This window comes from Girardinichthys multiradiatus, chromosome 14 (genome assembly GCF_021462225.1).
Source record: "Girardinichthys multiradiatus isolate DD_20200921_A chromosome 14, DD_fGirMul_XY1, whole genome shotgun sequence".
In the NCBI taxonomy this organism is placed as follows: domain Eukaryota; kingdom Metazoa; phylum Chordata; class Actinopteri; order Cyprinodontiformes; family Goodeidae; genus Girardinichthys; species Girardinichthys multiradiatus.
In genome coordinates this window covers 17049754-17062925 of record NC_061807.1, presented here as the reverse complement: position 1 = coordinate 17062925, position 13172 = coordinate 17049754, and the positions used below count along the sequence as shown (strand labels likewise).

General features: G+C 40.8%; 4 protein-coding genes across 5 annotated transcripts; 3 read left to right on the top strand and 1 right to left on the bottom strand.

Annotated features, from left to right (window-relative positions):
* Positions 1–2085: 2085 nt before the first annotated feature.
* Positions 2086–4264, top strand: LOC124881070 (endonuclease domain-containing 1 protein-like). 2 transcript variants are annotated; one of them, XM_047386563.1, is made up of 3 exons: positions 2086–2140; positions 2290–2562; positions 2723–4264. In XM_047386563.1, exons 2-3 carry the CDS (start codon positions 2290–2292, stop codon positions 3308–3310), a joined length of 861 nt encoding a protein of 286 aa, XP_047242519.1. In that variant the 5' UTR covers positions 2086–2140; the 3' UTR covers positions 3311–4264. The 2 variants fall into 2 exon arrangements, with proteins under 2 accessions (XP_047242519.1, XP_047242518.1); XM_047386562.1 differs by lacking the exon at positions 2086–2140 and having other exon boundaries at positions 2155–2562.
* Positions 4265–7594: 3330 nt separating this feature from the next.
* LOC124880813 (endonuclease domain-containing 1 protein-like) lies at positions 7595–9504 on the top strand. The gene is made up of 2 exons (XM_047386168.1): positions 7595–8066; positions 8359–9504. Exons 1-2 carry the CDS (start codon positions 7743–7745, stop codon positions 8938–8940), a joined length of 906 nt encoding a protein of 301 aa, XP_047242124.1. The 5' UTR covers positions 7595–7742; the 3' UTR covers positions 8941–9504.
* Positions 9505–9508: 4 nt separating this feature from the next.
* Positions 9509–10542, bottom strand: ufsp1 (UFM1-specific peptidase 1 (non-functional)). The gene has a single exon (XM_047386169.1). The coding sequence runs from the start codon at positions 10391–10393 to the stop codon at positions 9668–9670; it is 726 nt and encodes a 241-aa protein (XP_047242125.1). The 5' UTR covers positions 10394–10542; the 3' UTR covers positions 9509–9667.
* Positions 10426–12731, top strand: pop7 (POP7 homolog, ribonuclease P/MRP subunit). Its single transcript, XM_047386173.1, has 2 exons — positions 10426–10561; positions 11638–12731. The coding sequence occupies exon 2, from the start codon at positions 11666–11668 to the stop codon at positions 12119–12121; it is 456 nt and encodes a 151-aa protein (XP_047242129.1). The 5' UTR covers positions 10426–10561; positions 11638–11665; the 3' UTR covers positions 12122–12731.
* Positions 12732–13172: the final 441 nt, after the last annotated feature.

The following is a 13172-nucleotide window of genomic DNA, read 5'->3' as shown; positions in this document are numbered from 1 at the left end:
TAACCCAAATAACCACGTCTCTGAGCACACAACACAACACAACACATCAAACCCTAAAGAAGATGAGCGGCAGCAACATAAGAAGTTAGTTAAAAACATAATAGTTTACAGTAAAAGTTTGGAAAAGCATTGCCAGGTCCGATGAATCTTTAATTTCAGCTGCAACATTCAGATGGTAGGATCCGAATTTAGTGGAAACTACATTAGAGCTTCAATCCATCCTGCCTCACATTAACACATCAGGCTGGTGGTGATGGTCTAATGTTGTCGGGCATATTTATTTGGCAAACCTCAGAACCAGTTTAGCATTGCTTAAACTCCATATCCAATCTGAGGATTGTTGCTGACCATGTCCATTGCTGTGACCACAGGGTGTCCATCTACTAGTGGTTACTTCAAGCAGGATAAAGCACGATGTCACTAAGCTGAAATCATCTCAGACTGGTATGTCGAACACGACAATGTCCTATAAAGAAAGTTTGATCATGCCTTCTACGCTGCTCAAAAAAATAAAGGGAACACTCAAATAACACATCCTAGATCTGAATAAATGGAATATTCTCATTAAATACTTTGTTCTGTACAAAGTTGAATGTGCTGACAACAAAATCACACAAAAATCATCAATGGAAATCTAATTTATTAACCAAAGGAGGCCTGGATTTGGAGTCACACACAAAATTAAAGTGGAAAAACACACTACAGGCTGATCCAACTTTGATGTAATGTCCTTAAAACAAGTCAAAATGAGGTTCAGTATTGTGTGTGGCCTCCATGTGTCTGTATGACCTCCCTACAACGCCTGGGCATGCTCCTGATGAGATGGTGGATGGTCTCCTGAGGGATCTCCTCCCAGACCTGGACTAAAGCATCCTCCAACTCCTGGACAGTCTGTGGTGCAACGTGACGTTGGTGGATGGAGCGAGACATGATGTCCCAGATGTGCTCAATCGGATTCAGGTCTGGGGAACAGGCGGGCCAGTCCATAGCTTCAATGTCTTCATCTTGCAGGAACTGCTGACACACTCCAGCCACATGAGGTCTAGCATTGTCCTCCTACAGCCTCCTCCACGTCTCCTGGTGTACTGGCCTGTCTTCTAGTAGCGCCTCCAGGCTCTGGACACTACGCTGACAGACACAGCAAACCTTCTTGCCACAGCTCGCATTGATGTGCCATCCTGGATGAGCTGCACTACCTGAGCCACTTGTGTGGGTTGTAGAGTCCGTCTCATGCTACCACGAGTGTGAAAGCACCACCAACATTCAAAAGTGACCAAAACATCAGCCAGAAAGCATCAGTACTGAGAAGTGGTCTGTGGTCCCACCTGCAGAACCTCTCCTTTATTGAGTGTCTTGCTAATCACCAAAGATTTTCCCCTGTTGTCTATTTCATTTGAACAACATCATGTTAAATTGATTGTCAATCAGTGTTGCTTCCTAAGTGGACAGTTTGATTTCACAGAAGTTTGATTTACTTGGAGTTATATTGTGTTGTTTAAGTGTTCCCTTTATTTTTTCGAGCGGAGTATATGGATTTTTTTATTTCTACTGCATCAAAGTTCATTTAGAACTGAGTATACTCTGAAAAAGGCCTCACCTCATATGGTGTGTACAGCAGTGTTGGCTTATAGTGAAAAACAAAGGCAGGTGCTAAGACATTCATAAAGCTAAGCAAGACCAAATTTAAAAGGTCAGCTTATTGGCAGCACAACCTTATTTAGATCACCAAATGCCAAACACTTTTCCTTTAAGCCTGTTCATTAAATACTTAATGAATATTTAACATTCCTTTAATCAGATATCACTTTTAAAGGAAACTCACCACTAGATACATTTTCTTTATTTTTTGGATGATATAGGTATTTTGCTAATATGCTTTTCTAAGCTTCTACCATTAGATCAGCGAAATATTTTCTCAGATGAACTACGACTCAAGCTGCTGGTTAAGTCTGTCTTTAAAAAGAATACTTGACTACATAAATAGATAGGATGGAGCTCTTTCCACTGTCTTTTCCCACCAGTAGGAGATAAATGTGAACCTTTGCCACTGGCTTCTTTTTTTTCTTTCAGTGGGTGGATCTGCAGCACTGCAAGGAGACCATTGCTTTTGCATACTGTCTCCAGATTACACAGAAAACAGGTGTGAAACCTGTGTTAGCTTTTTCCCTGAACACCACTGGACAAACTGAGACACATCCAGTTATTAACTTAAATACTGTACATTCAGCAGCTTCTGGATTTGGGATACAGACATCAGATCACATTTTGGTTATGGCATTTTGGCTACAGATGGGTTTCCTGCTTGCCAGCTTATCATCAGCTGTGAGAGGGCGAGTGGAAAAACAGCTGTCTCCAGAGTGCAGAGAATTCCTCTACATGGGAACACCACCGAAAGGTCTGGAACACCAACCCGTCAGGTATATTTGTCAGTTTTACAATAAGAAGCCACGTTACGTGACTCTGTACAACATTGAGCAACACATTCCCATCTACTCCGCCTACACCTTTAAACGCTCGGAGGGGGAGAAGTGTGTGGATGTTCCCTGGATGTATGAGCCACAGGTAAGGAAAACAGAAAAGCTGGAATGAAAATCTAAAGCACTAAATTAAAAAGCCTTATTTTGCTTTTTTTGAATGTGTTTTGCTGCATACTTCATTTCACAATAATATGTAACCATTTTAAGTCATGCTTATTCTCTTGTTGGCTTGTTTTCTTGCACAGCTGTCCACTTCTTTCGACACAGACGAGATGCAGCCCTTTCCAAGTGGTTACATGCACATGAATTTTGAAGATGCCCAAGCAATTCTTGATGATTACACCAATGCAATACACTACGAGCGAGGGACCCTGAACCCGGACGAGCATCAAAACGAACTTGACGACAAGGCCTCCACCTACACCCTCACCAACGTTGTCCCCATGGTGCCCGACTTCAATGACAGGATTTGGAACAAACAGGAGCACATCATCCGCAAACGACTTAACAACTACTGCCGCGGGACCGCCTACATTGTGACCGGGATCACCACGTCAGGGAAAATGATCCGAAGGGAAAACTTGAACCGGATCGCAGTCCCCACCTACCTGTGGTCGGCTTACTGCTGCGTCGACTACGACCACAACACACCTTTTACAGAGCGCTACAAGTTCCCATCTTTTGCTCATTACGGCCTCAACGATGATGAGAACAATGAGATAGTAGAGATCCCCGTTCAGAAGCTGAAGGAGTTCCTCAAGAAGACGACATTTGTGAACCAGAACTTTCAGATTTTTGTGGGGGACTGCATTCCTCCATCATCCAGTAACTGATTAATAAAAGTAGTTTGACATAAGGTAGCTAATCTGTGAGTTTAAAGAAAAATAAAGCTGTTACTAATACAAAAAAGCAATAGCTCCACTCTATTCAAATCTTTTAGTAAACTATATTAAACTATACCAGGTGCCAGCCTAAAATATAAGCAGTTAAACAGAATTTAATCATAAATTATGTTCTCACATGTACGTTTGCTCCACTGTGGCTTGTTAATATAATAAATGAACGCGGTTGCCGTACTTTTTTTTTTTTTTCAAATGACTGAAAAGACCACGTTAGTATCTTTATGAGATAAATCTAACTATTCTGAACCACCACTCAACTACATATAAATAGTCAATTAATCAGGTTGTTGTTAGCGGTTTATGCCCTCAAGAGCTACTAGCCTGTAACTTTTAGATGCATCCCTTCTCCATCACATGTGAATTCAATAAAAGGCTTATTACCAGGCCTGTGAAGAGCTGCATGATCTGCTGATGAGGGAACTGAGCCATTTGATTCAAGTATGTTAGAGTAGGGATGCATCCAAACTTGTTGGATAATAGCTCTCGAGGACTGAACTTTGACAACCCCTGATATAAAACAGCCAAAATTCTCAGGTTCATAAAAACACAGCATGAAAGTAAAGTATGATGTTTTGCTCCTCTACTTTTGCACTTTTAAGGCTTATTAATCAGCAAAAGGACAGCTATCTGAAGAACATAACAAAAGCAGATATTTAAGCATGCACAATGAAAGAACTGTTAAACTCTCTGACCTAGAGGGAAAATACTCTTTGCGCATTTGTTTCACCTGTGTTTTATTTGAATGTCTACCTGTTTTTTGAGGTTATTTTCTTGTCATCTGATCAGAACTATCGAGTTATTTTGCCAGGAACATTATTTTATCAAATTAACATCAACTCTCCAACTGCACCGATACATTATATTGTAATAAACTGTTGCATCAAACTGTCTTTGGAGGTTTTCTTTTCAAACATTAAGTTAATATGAAGGCTGTCGGCTATTCTCACTGGATGAAGAACTCATTTCAGGTAGGACACTGAACAGATCAGAATCAATCAGATAATTTGTTTGTTAGTGTTTGTATGACTGGGTGTTGGTGCCTTGTAATGAAAAAAAACAGACACTTTTTCATTACAGGGGTTTTCACCAGTACTGGTGACAGTTCTTATATAAAGTCTATAAAAGCTTTCCACCACTCATGACCCAACTTGGTGTCATTTCATTTCGTCAACAGCTAGTTTGTGAACGCTCCTGCAGTTCTGATCCTCTGATCTGATCTGATTCATGTTGTATTTGTCAAAAGAAGCTGGTAATATTACAACAGTGGTACAGCGTTACAAGCAAATTTGGAAATAATGTGTGCATCTGCAAACAACTATGGGCGGCTCACTGAGCCACAAACAGCTCTGGGATGGGGCATATTAAAATAAAAAGCGAGCTCGTGTTATTTCAGTGCTAATTCGATCTCTTGTGGATGTTAAAGTTTTGGATATTATAATAAAATTAAATTAAAATCAAAACTAGTTGAAAACATGGTTTTTGCAACATTGTAATTGGTTATTGGTCTTTATAAGCCTGCATTTGATAGAACTGCTTCTTTCCTCTGGAACAGCTCAGAGTTGGAGCTCAGATAGCAGCAGTTTATCCGGGCCCAATCCAGTGCTTGCAACATAGAAAACAAAGTGGTGCCAGCACTAGCACCAGTTTAGCACTGGAACCAGTATGGTGGAAAAATCTTCCCAGTGGTAGCTTAGTATAAAGGTCCTATAACAATACAATCCATGTAAGATGTGTATGTGTAATTCATTTAATGGTAATTTAACAAACTAATGCAAAATTACTGACTTATTTTTGTTGGCAGCAAACTTCTCCCTATCGGGGTTACCAGGCCTATTTAACCCTAACCCACATGACCCGGGATATATCTTCTACGTCTTAGTGAAATGTCTTGATCATATTTTGACAAAAAGCTGCAACAAGGTGGCTGAAGATCCACTTTAAAATATTACCTGAGATTACACAGACAGGAAGAACAAAAGATTAAAGAATTTTGCACAGTGCTGTTTGTGCAGATGAGATTGTGTTATGAGGCCAGTTTTAAAAAAATGGCACTTATAAAAGTTCCGAACATTTAAGAAATGTTGCATATCCATCCATCCATCCATCCCTTTTCTATACCAGCTTCTTTTGTACTGGGTTGTGGGGCGTGTCCAAACATGGGACCGTAAACATGGTTCTTCAAAAAGATGACGTGCCAAAGATGTCTTTGTTACGGCCCCTGGCCTCTTGAGGCTGTGCAGGCTCCTTTTCTTTTTTTTTGTTATGCAGATTCAGCTGTGGGGGCACACCTTCCTGATTGGTTGCCTGGAGACTGCTGGAAGGCAGCCGCGCCATTGGACCAGCAGAGAATTGCAAGCCAATCAGATGCTAATGAGGCCCACCTGCAACATATAAAATGCTCCAGTGAACATTCTCCCAGTGGGGCAGCTTGTAGGAAGAGGTTTTGTTCAGCTGTCCCCCACCTTTTGTGTTTTCAACTGCTTTGGGCAGTTTTGGAATATTTCTTGTCCTGTTTGTTCTGCTAAAAGGGTTTTGACTTTGTTGTAGTTTGCTTCTCAAGCTAGAAGCTCATGGTTGGGAGGCTTGGTACCTCCCTTTTGTGAATGTTCTTTTCTTTTTGGGTTCCTTGAACTTAATATTCCTCAGGCTGTTAGCCCTCTGTGTTTTTTTTGTGTGTTACCGGGGTAAAATTGTATTGTGGCTTTGTGAAACCCTGTTTTGTAATAAATCCTTTTACATTCCACTTGTTTCCTCTGGACACATCATTATGTTACCGCCCCTGAACCCCTAGACCTGTGTGGGCCGTAACAGTCTTGAAGCCTGTAATTTAAATCAGTATTCAGTACCAACACAGTAATTTAGTTTAAAAATTTTTTTAATGTGCTTATCCCATCAATTTTCTATGTATCATCTAGTATTAATGTGTTTGGAGCATAGTGGCAACCATGTCAGACTTTACTTATATTCAGATCTTGTTTCCCAGTAAAGCTGTATGTCTAGCAAAGCCCCTGCTTCTCCGTTAACATATCCAGATGTTGTGTTTAAGCTCACTAAAACATCCATTTATATATCTGCTATCCCATTTATTGAAAAACTGGTTAACTTTTGAAGGTCAACATTGAAATTGAATGTTCATATGTGGATATCTTAGCTTCTTAAATTGGAGCAGTGACAGGTCAAGCACTCTGGACTGGAAAACCTCTGTTTTATGTCCTAATGAAGGTTGAGGCAGAGGTTAATGCCTTTACCTCTACCAGAATGAATGTTATACACATTATGATCAAGGTGAACGGTCAAGGAAGAGATAGTATGCATCAAGCTGTATGACTAGAAAGGTTTTATGACAAGTCATAGGCCTGATCAAAAACATCAATACACACCAGGTTAAGCCCTGAAGTGTGAAGTGAAGTAAAACTCCACTACACATTGCCCCAATAATAGACAAAATCTAAGCAGAGGGATCCTTAGATCATCATTACCACTTAATTTATCAAACTATAAACTTAAACTTTGCAATAGTTTAGCTTTTAGATTTTTTTTTTAATCTGTTTATTGGTTTTAGTTCAAATTAGTCATATTGTGGTACATAGACTTAAATAAGGGTCAGAAAAGGAATTAGTACAGTTTAGCAAAGTGCAAGTCATAAAGTAGTTAAACAAAAAGGTCATACATAGCATATACAAAGCATATACAACATTTTAAAAATTACTTGTTTCTTTTTAAATTTGCAGCACAGTAAGATGGCTGCTGGTGTCCAGAATACAATGGAAGAAGACTGTCCATTTAGGTAAAGCAGTTCTTGCCAAAAATGTGATGTGATGAGATTGACTGAATTCTTCAAAACTAACTTTTGTTGAGCTCTCTTTCATTCCCATAAACAGGTGTTCATCTATAAGATTAATTTTGTGCACATTTAGTATTGTGCAACTATTATAGTTTTTTCTCTGAAGATGTTCTTCTCACTGCAGATCTTGACACTGATCATACTTTTAGTTCCATTTATGTTCCTGGTGAAATTTAACTCAAATGCAAATGCTGGATTGAAGCCATCCATATTATACCTGTACGTCTGGTATGTCATGCCAGAAATGTGGAAAAGAAGTATGATAAAATGCTCAGTGACTGATAACATTCACTGCCTTAAACTACTGCTGGTTCACTTGTAGCAATTTGAATATATGGAAAGACTTCACAATGGGAGATCAGTTGGAAGCCCAGATGAGGCAGGAAGGGAAATGTTGAGTAGATAGAGCTGAAACGGAGGCTGTACCTTTTAGACACTAGAAGATTTGCAGCCTTATTCACAAGAAGGATCAGAAAATCTACAGGAGCATCCAGAAGCTGAGGAAATCAAGCTGCAGCAATGACACCTACATCTGCAAACCGTGTCGTTTCCCTGGCAGCTATTATGATAGTGCTAACCTCTGTGGTGCTGCAGGGGGTCCAGGCAGGAGTAGTGAGCGACTTCAACCATGCAGAGCGCTGCAAGGACTCTCTGTATATGGGAACCCCACCGAGAGGCTATCTCAGCAACGCCTTTAAGAAGATCTGCCAGAGATATGAGGATAAACCCCGCTACGCCACAGTGTATGATCCCCGCAGACACATCCCCATCTACTCTGCGTACACATTCAAGAAGTCAGACGGAGAGAAGAAGGTGGACTTCCCCTGGATGTTTGAGCCTCAGGTGAGTTCTAGTTTATTCTACACAAAAATGTTTTTCGGTTAACAAATTTTAGATCGTTTTCAGTTAAAAAGTTGATGTAGATCCTTAAGGAGGGTGTCATTTGCATTTTCTGGAAGTTTAAAGATCATCAAGAACTACTACTACCAAGAAAAACTTGCTGAGTACAAAACGAGTTTCAATGAGATAGCGCTACAAATGCCACCTATGCAAATCTGCAGCGAGAAAAAATGTGTTTCTAAATTTGTCAGCTGTATCTTCAGAAATATTGGTATGATTTTCCTTCTATTGGCAGTTGGCATCGGAAAAGAGTAGCAGCAACATGGAGCCTTTCCCCCAATCCACAAGCATGCACATGAACTTCGAAGACACCCAGGCAGTCCTCGAAGACTACGCTGACGTTGTTCAGTACGAACGCGGTCAACTAAATCCCGACGAGCACCAGGCCGACCCTATGGACAAAGTCTCCACCTACAGCTTGACGAACGTGGTACCTCAGATCAGGGAGTTCAACTTGGGCCCCTGGGCTGAACACCAGGACATAATCCGCAAACGCCTTAACAACTACTGCCGAGGAAAGGCCTTCGTGGTCACCGGGGTCACCACCTCTGGACACACGATCCGTCGCAGTAATATGGACAGAGTGGCTGTTCCGGAGTACATGTGGTCTGCTTACTGCTGTACTGAGTTCGACCAGAACGCACCGTACTTTGTGCGCTACAAGTTCCCCGTGTTCGGGGCTTACGGGCTGAATGATCGCATCAATAACCAGATGGTTGAAGTTCCCCTGAAAAACTTGGAGAAATTCCTCAAAGGGAGGATGGAGGTGGACAAGAACTTCCAGATTTTCTATAACGACTGTGTGCCAGATAACTAAGAAAAATTGGTTGAAATAGTTTTAAGTGTGTTATAGATTTAGCAGTTCATTTGCACTTAAAAAATATACCTGGAATTAAACACTTTGACAAATTCTATAACATACTGTAGGAGAGAACGTGAATTTTCATTGGATTATTTCCCCCAATTGTCCATGCATTATTCTTCTTTTACTTATTAATGATAAAATCTCTGTTTATCCAAATTTCCTTCACAGTTATGTGGAAATCCACATCTATCTTTAGACTAATCAATTGCAGAAATATGTAAAAGCATACGATGGTCAAAGACAGGTCTTTATATTCGAGATAAGCGAAGGTGAAGGAATTATCATTCTTTTAATTCCTTAATATTTATTACAATTCTAATAAAGTTCCAAGGCCTACTTAGGACGTTGAAAATTATTGTTTGGTCTATTATTACATTGCCTAATGTCAATTTGTTCACCTGATATTGACAGTTTTGATAGATTGAAGAATCACATTGAAATCCTATTTTGAGAATTTAAAGATGGATATTCACTTCTTATTTCTGTCACGAATAAATAAATAAATAAAGAAGCGTCTGGAGTGGATGTATGTCAGGAATTTATTGGATCCATGGCCAGACTTCTACCAGATACTTTCACACTTCATCCATTAGATGGCACAACAGCTCACATGAATACATCCTGCAGATGGGAACGATGTCGGAGATTTTTTCATACTAAGACATTTGCAACAGAGATCTTATGTTGTCTTTGTAGCAGTCTGAGGCATACAGAGGTTATAAAATGAGGACTGATCCAGAGATGAGATTCGTTTCCATGACACCCACCCTCTCCTCTGCAGCTCTGTCTTCTCCTGTTGTCTCCCATAGTAGTGAGGATCAACAACAAGTAAGTAGCTCCCCTTGTCCCCAGTACAAACCCCTAATATACCCTTAGAGGAATTGTCCCTGTCTCCTCCCATCATTACAGGAGAACCGTGCTTTTCAAAGTGCTGGTGTAGCTCCTCCACTGCAACCTGCTCCAGCTCTGCTCCTCCACCTCTAACGTGCACCACCTTACAGGGAACATCACAGAAGTAGTCCAGCACCAGGGAGGCTTCAAATGCTCCTACCCACTCCCTGGAGCCTGAGAAGGAACCTGGCTTGTCCTCCATTGTCACCAAGGCTTGCTGGATCTCTAGGAGGCTTGGGGCAATTCTGTTATGGGTTTTAACTGGGGACCTGTTAAAGTAAACCCACGAAGCCATTGTTTGCATGGTTCGGTATCCACAGCCCCAGCCTCTGTCATCGTGTCCATCACAGGCATAGTGAAAGTAGAGATAGTCTCCTTTAACCAGGGAGCATTTCACAGGATCCGTGAGTGGATCAGGGAGACCAACGTGTAGATTCTTTAGTAAAGTCTCGGTCTTCTGACAAATTTCATTCTTTTCACCGTCGCACCAGTCTATATTTCCTTTAGAGGCCATAATAAAAAAGAAAGTGTAGTCTTACAGCGAGAACAAAAAAAATAAAAAAACACTCGCCGGTCCGAACGTTTACTTCCGGGGTGGGAACGAACACTTCCTGTTATGCACAGGAACAAAATGATGGCGACGACCTAAAGCAACGTTTTAGCTTGATTCTGCTCTCTGAAGGTAAATCTGCTCATCCCATCGATTATTTGTCTCAATAAACCCCCGAAACCGCGACGCTTACGTAGTGATTCATCGCGGCTTCGTTTCATTTATTCCCATCCGCCGTTACTTCACCTGGAAGGAGACATCTTGTTGTCACGGTGCTCATCTTTCAGCTGGACGCTGGTTTTCATCGGAGCTACGACCTCAGTTAAATAGAGATACAACTGTCAGCTAGGTGGGATAATTAACAAGCAAAAAACAAAAACGTAACAAGCTTTTAATGCTTCGCTCTTCGCTCGTAAAGGGGGGGCCCCGCACTATTTTACAGCCGGCGTGCAAGCGGCGCATCGGGTAGGCGGGGTTGAAGTGTATTAGCTGTCTAAATCAATAGTTAAATGTAACAAACAGTAACTACTAAGTAGAAGTGGGGAAGTAGTTTGTAATTGAACTAAAATTTAAGGAATTACAAGACTCCTACAGAAATGTATTCCCCAACCTCTACCTGTTTTTTACCTAAGTAAAAAAAAAAGTGCAAAGACTAGATTAATGAGCAGGTAGTTTCTGGTATTTTATAATTCAGTATTTCACGTTTGTGTTGTTAATGATTAGTGAAAGAACAGATTTCTCCCTCAAAGGTCATGTTAGATGAAGTGATACCTTCCCATTGTCAGCAAAGAGTTTGGTAACCATTTAAAATGAAAACGTCTCCCCCCCTCGTTCATCCCCTCCGCCCGGTTCATCTGCCAGCGGACTGTAAAGAAATGGGCCTGGTGTGACTGTCTGTTTTCTGTATGTTTCTATGGCAATGAAAGGTTGATATTTAGCTCCTGGTTGTTTCAGCATTTTAATCATGAAATGCTGAAATGTGCTAATCTGTATCTTTCTACACTTATGTGAAGTTCTAACTGGTAGCAGTTTTGTAACCAGTTTTCCCTCAAACTATAACTTCATTTTTGTATTTTAAATGCTACCCAGTTTCTAAAAAAATGTATCCCCATTTTTGAGGTGAAATGACAAAATTTGTACTTGCATGACTTTTCTCTTGTGTAATTGGTTTATGTTTTAATCAGTTTGCCTCCTATTCTTTCCTTTAGTTTTCTCCGTTGGACCTTCATCCAGAAAATGACTGAACCACGCAGCCCTGGGATGTCCTCCGTCCCTCAGGTTATTCCGACCCACACAGAGTCCAGCTCCCAAGCTGTGGAGATGGATCCAGTGGAGTACACCCTGAGGAAGCGTCTCCCCCGGAAACTTCCGAAGAGGCGGAACGACGTCTACGTTAACATGAAAACAGACTTCCGGGCTCAGCTGGCGCGCTGTCAGAAGCTGCTGGAGAGCGGAGGACACAGGGAAATCTGCGTCCACGGGTTGGGTCTCGCCATCAACAGAGCGATTAACATCGCCCTGCAGCTGCAGGCCAGCAGTCAGGGAGCCCTGCAGCTGGCAGCCAACACCTCCACAGTGGAGCTCATAGATGACCTTGAGCCCGAAGACCCCGACGAAGCGGGGGAGCCCATGACACGTACGCGTAATAATTCAGCCATTCATATCAAAGTTTTCTACCCTGATCCTCAGTGACGTTGAAAGTGCTACCTGTTATATTTGTTTGAAATTCTTTATTTTCCCAACTGTTGTTGTTTTTTTTTCTTTAAGCAAAAAGAACCAAGGTCTTGTGGGGCATTTTTATGTCGGGACTCATGGTAATGGAGCAGGTAATCCTTGAAGAAGTCATGTCTTTGTTTAAACTTGTAATTTCTTTTCAATTTGTTGTAATATATCTGCCCGATGTGGAGCAGCAGACATCTCCACCAGACTAAACACATGTAAACATGCACCACTACAGATGTATTTCATTGTATTGTCCAGTTCGCATGTTCATAGAAATACAACCCTTCTGAATGTTAATAAAGGGTACTGCTGTTGATGTAAATGTCCACTAGATGTCAGCATTTAGCTCCAGTGAGTAAATATTTCTAGATGTTGTCTTTCAGCAGCTAAATTTCAATGAATGCATTTGGCAAAGTGTTCCTATTGTCTACATTATGGGGTTCAGCAGAGGGTCAGCAAGACTTGAACTGAGTTTATCTGTTGCTTTTCCTCTGAAGGATTTCTGGTGTTTATGTGATCAAAACTGATGCAATGAAGATTATGTATTTGGTTTAATAAAGAAAAGTTGTTTGAAACTTAATTCAGATACCATTTCTACATCATTGGCAAAAAAAAAAATACAGGTTATGTGTAAGATCCCGGATTGAAGGCAGAACCTTAATGGACTCTGTAAGGTGCACTGTAAGGTGTTTGGATTTGAACATCAGTGTGCTTACTAACAGATAAATGAGCAGACTTCCTGTTGTCGTATTTCCATCTACCCTTTCTTTATCCAAGAACAATATTTTGTATTTAAATAGTGGATTTTGCAGCGATGGGACAAAACAATACAAAAAACAGGAAAGAAAATAGACACACATCCTCAAAAACATCTTGCACTCGCACAGCAGCATATAAAAATACAGGAAAATAAACAAGGAAGAATACTTAATTATTGTGAAATAGCGAGCATCCCTTTAAGAGAAGAACCTAAAATTCCCAGGGTTAGGAGATTGCCTGTTTGCATGTTTGATGACGTACG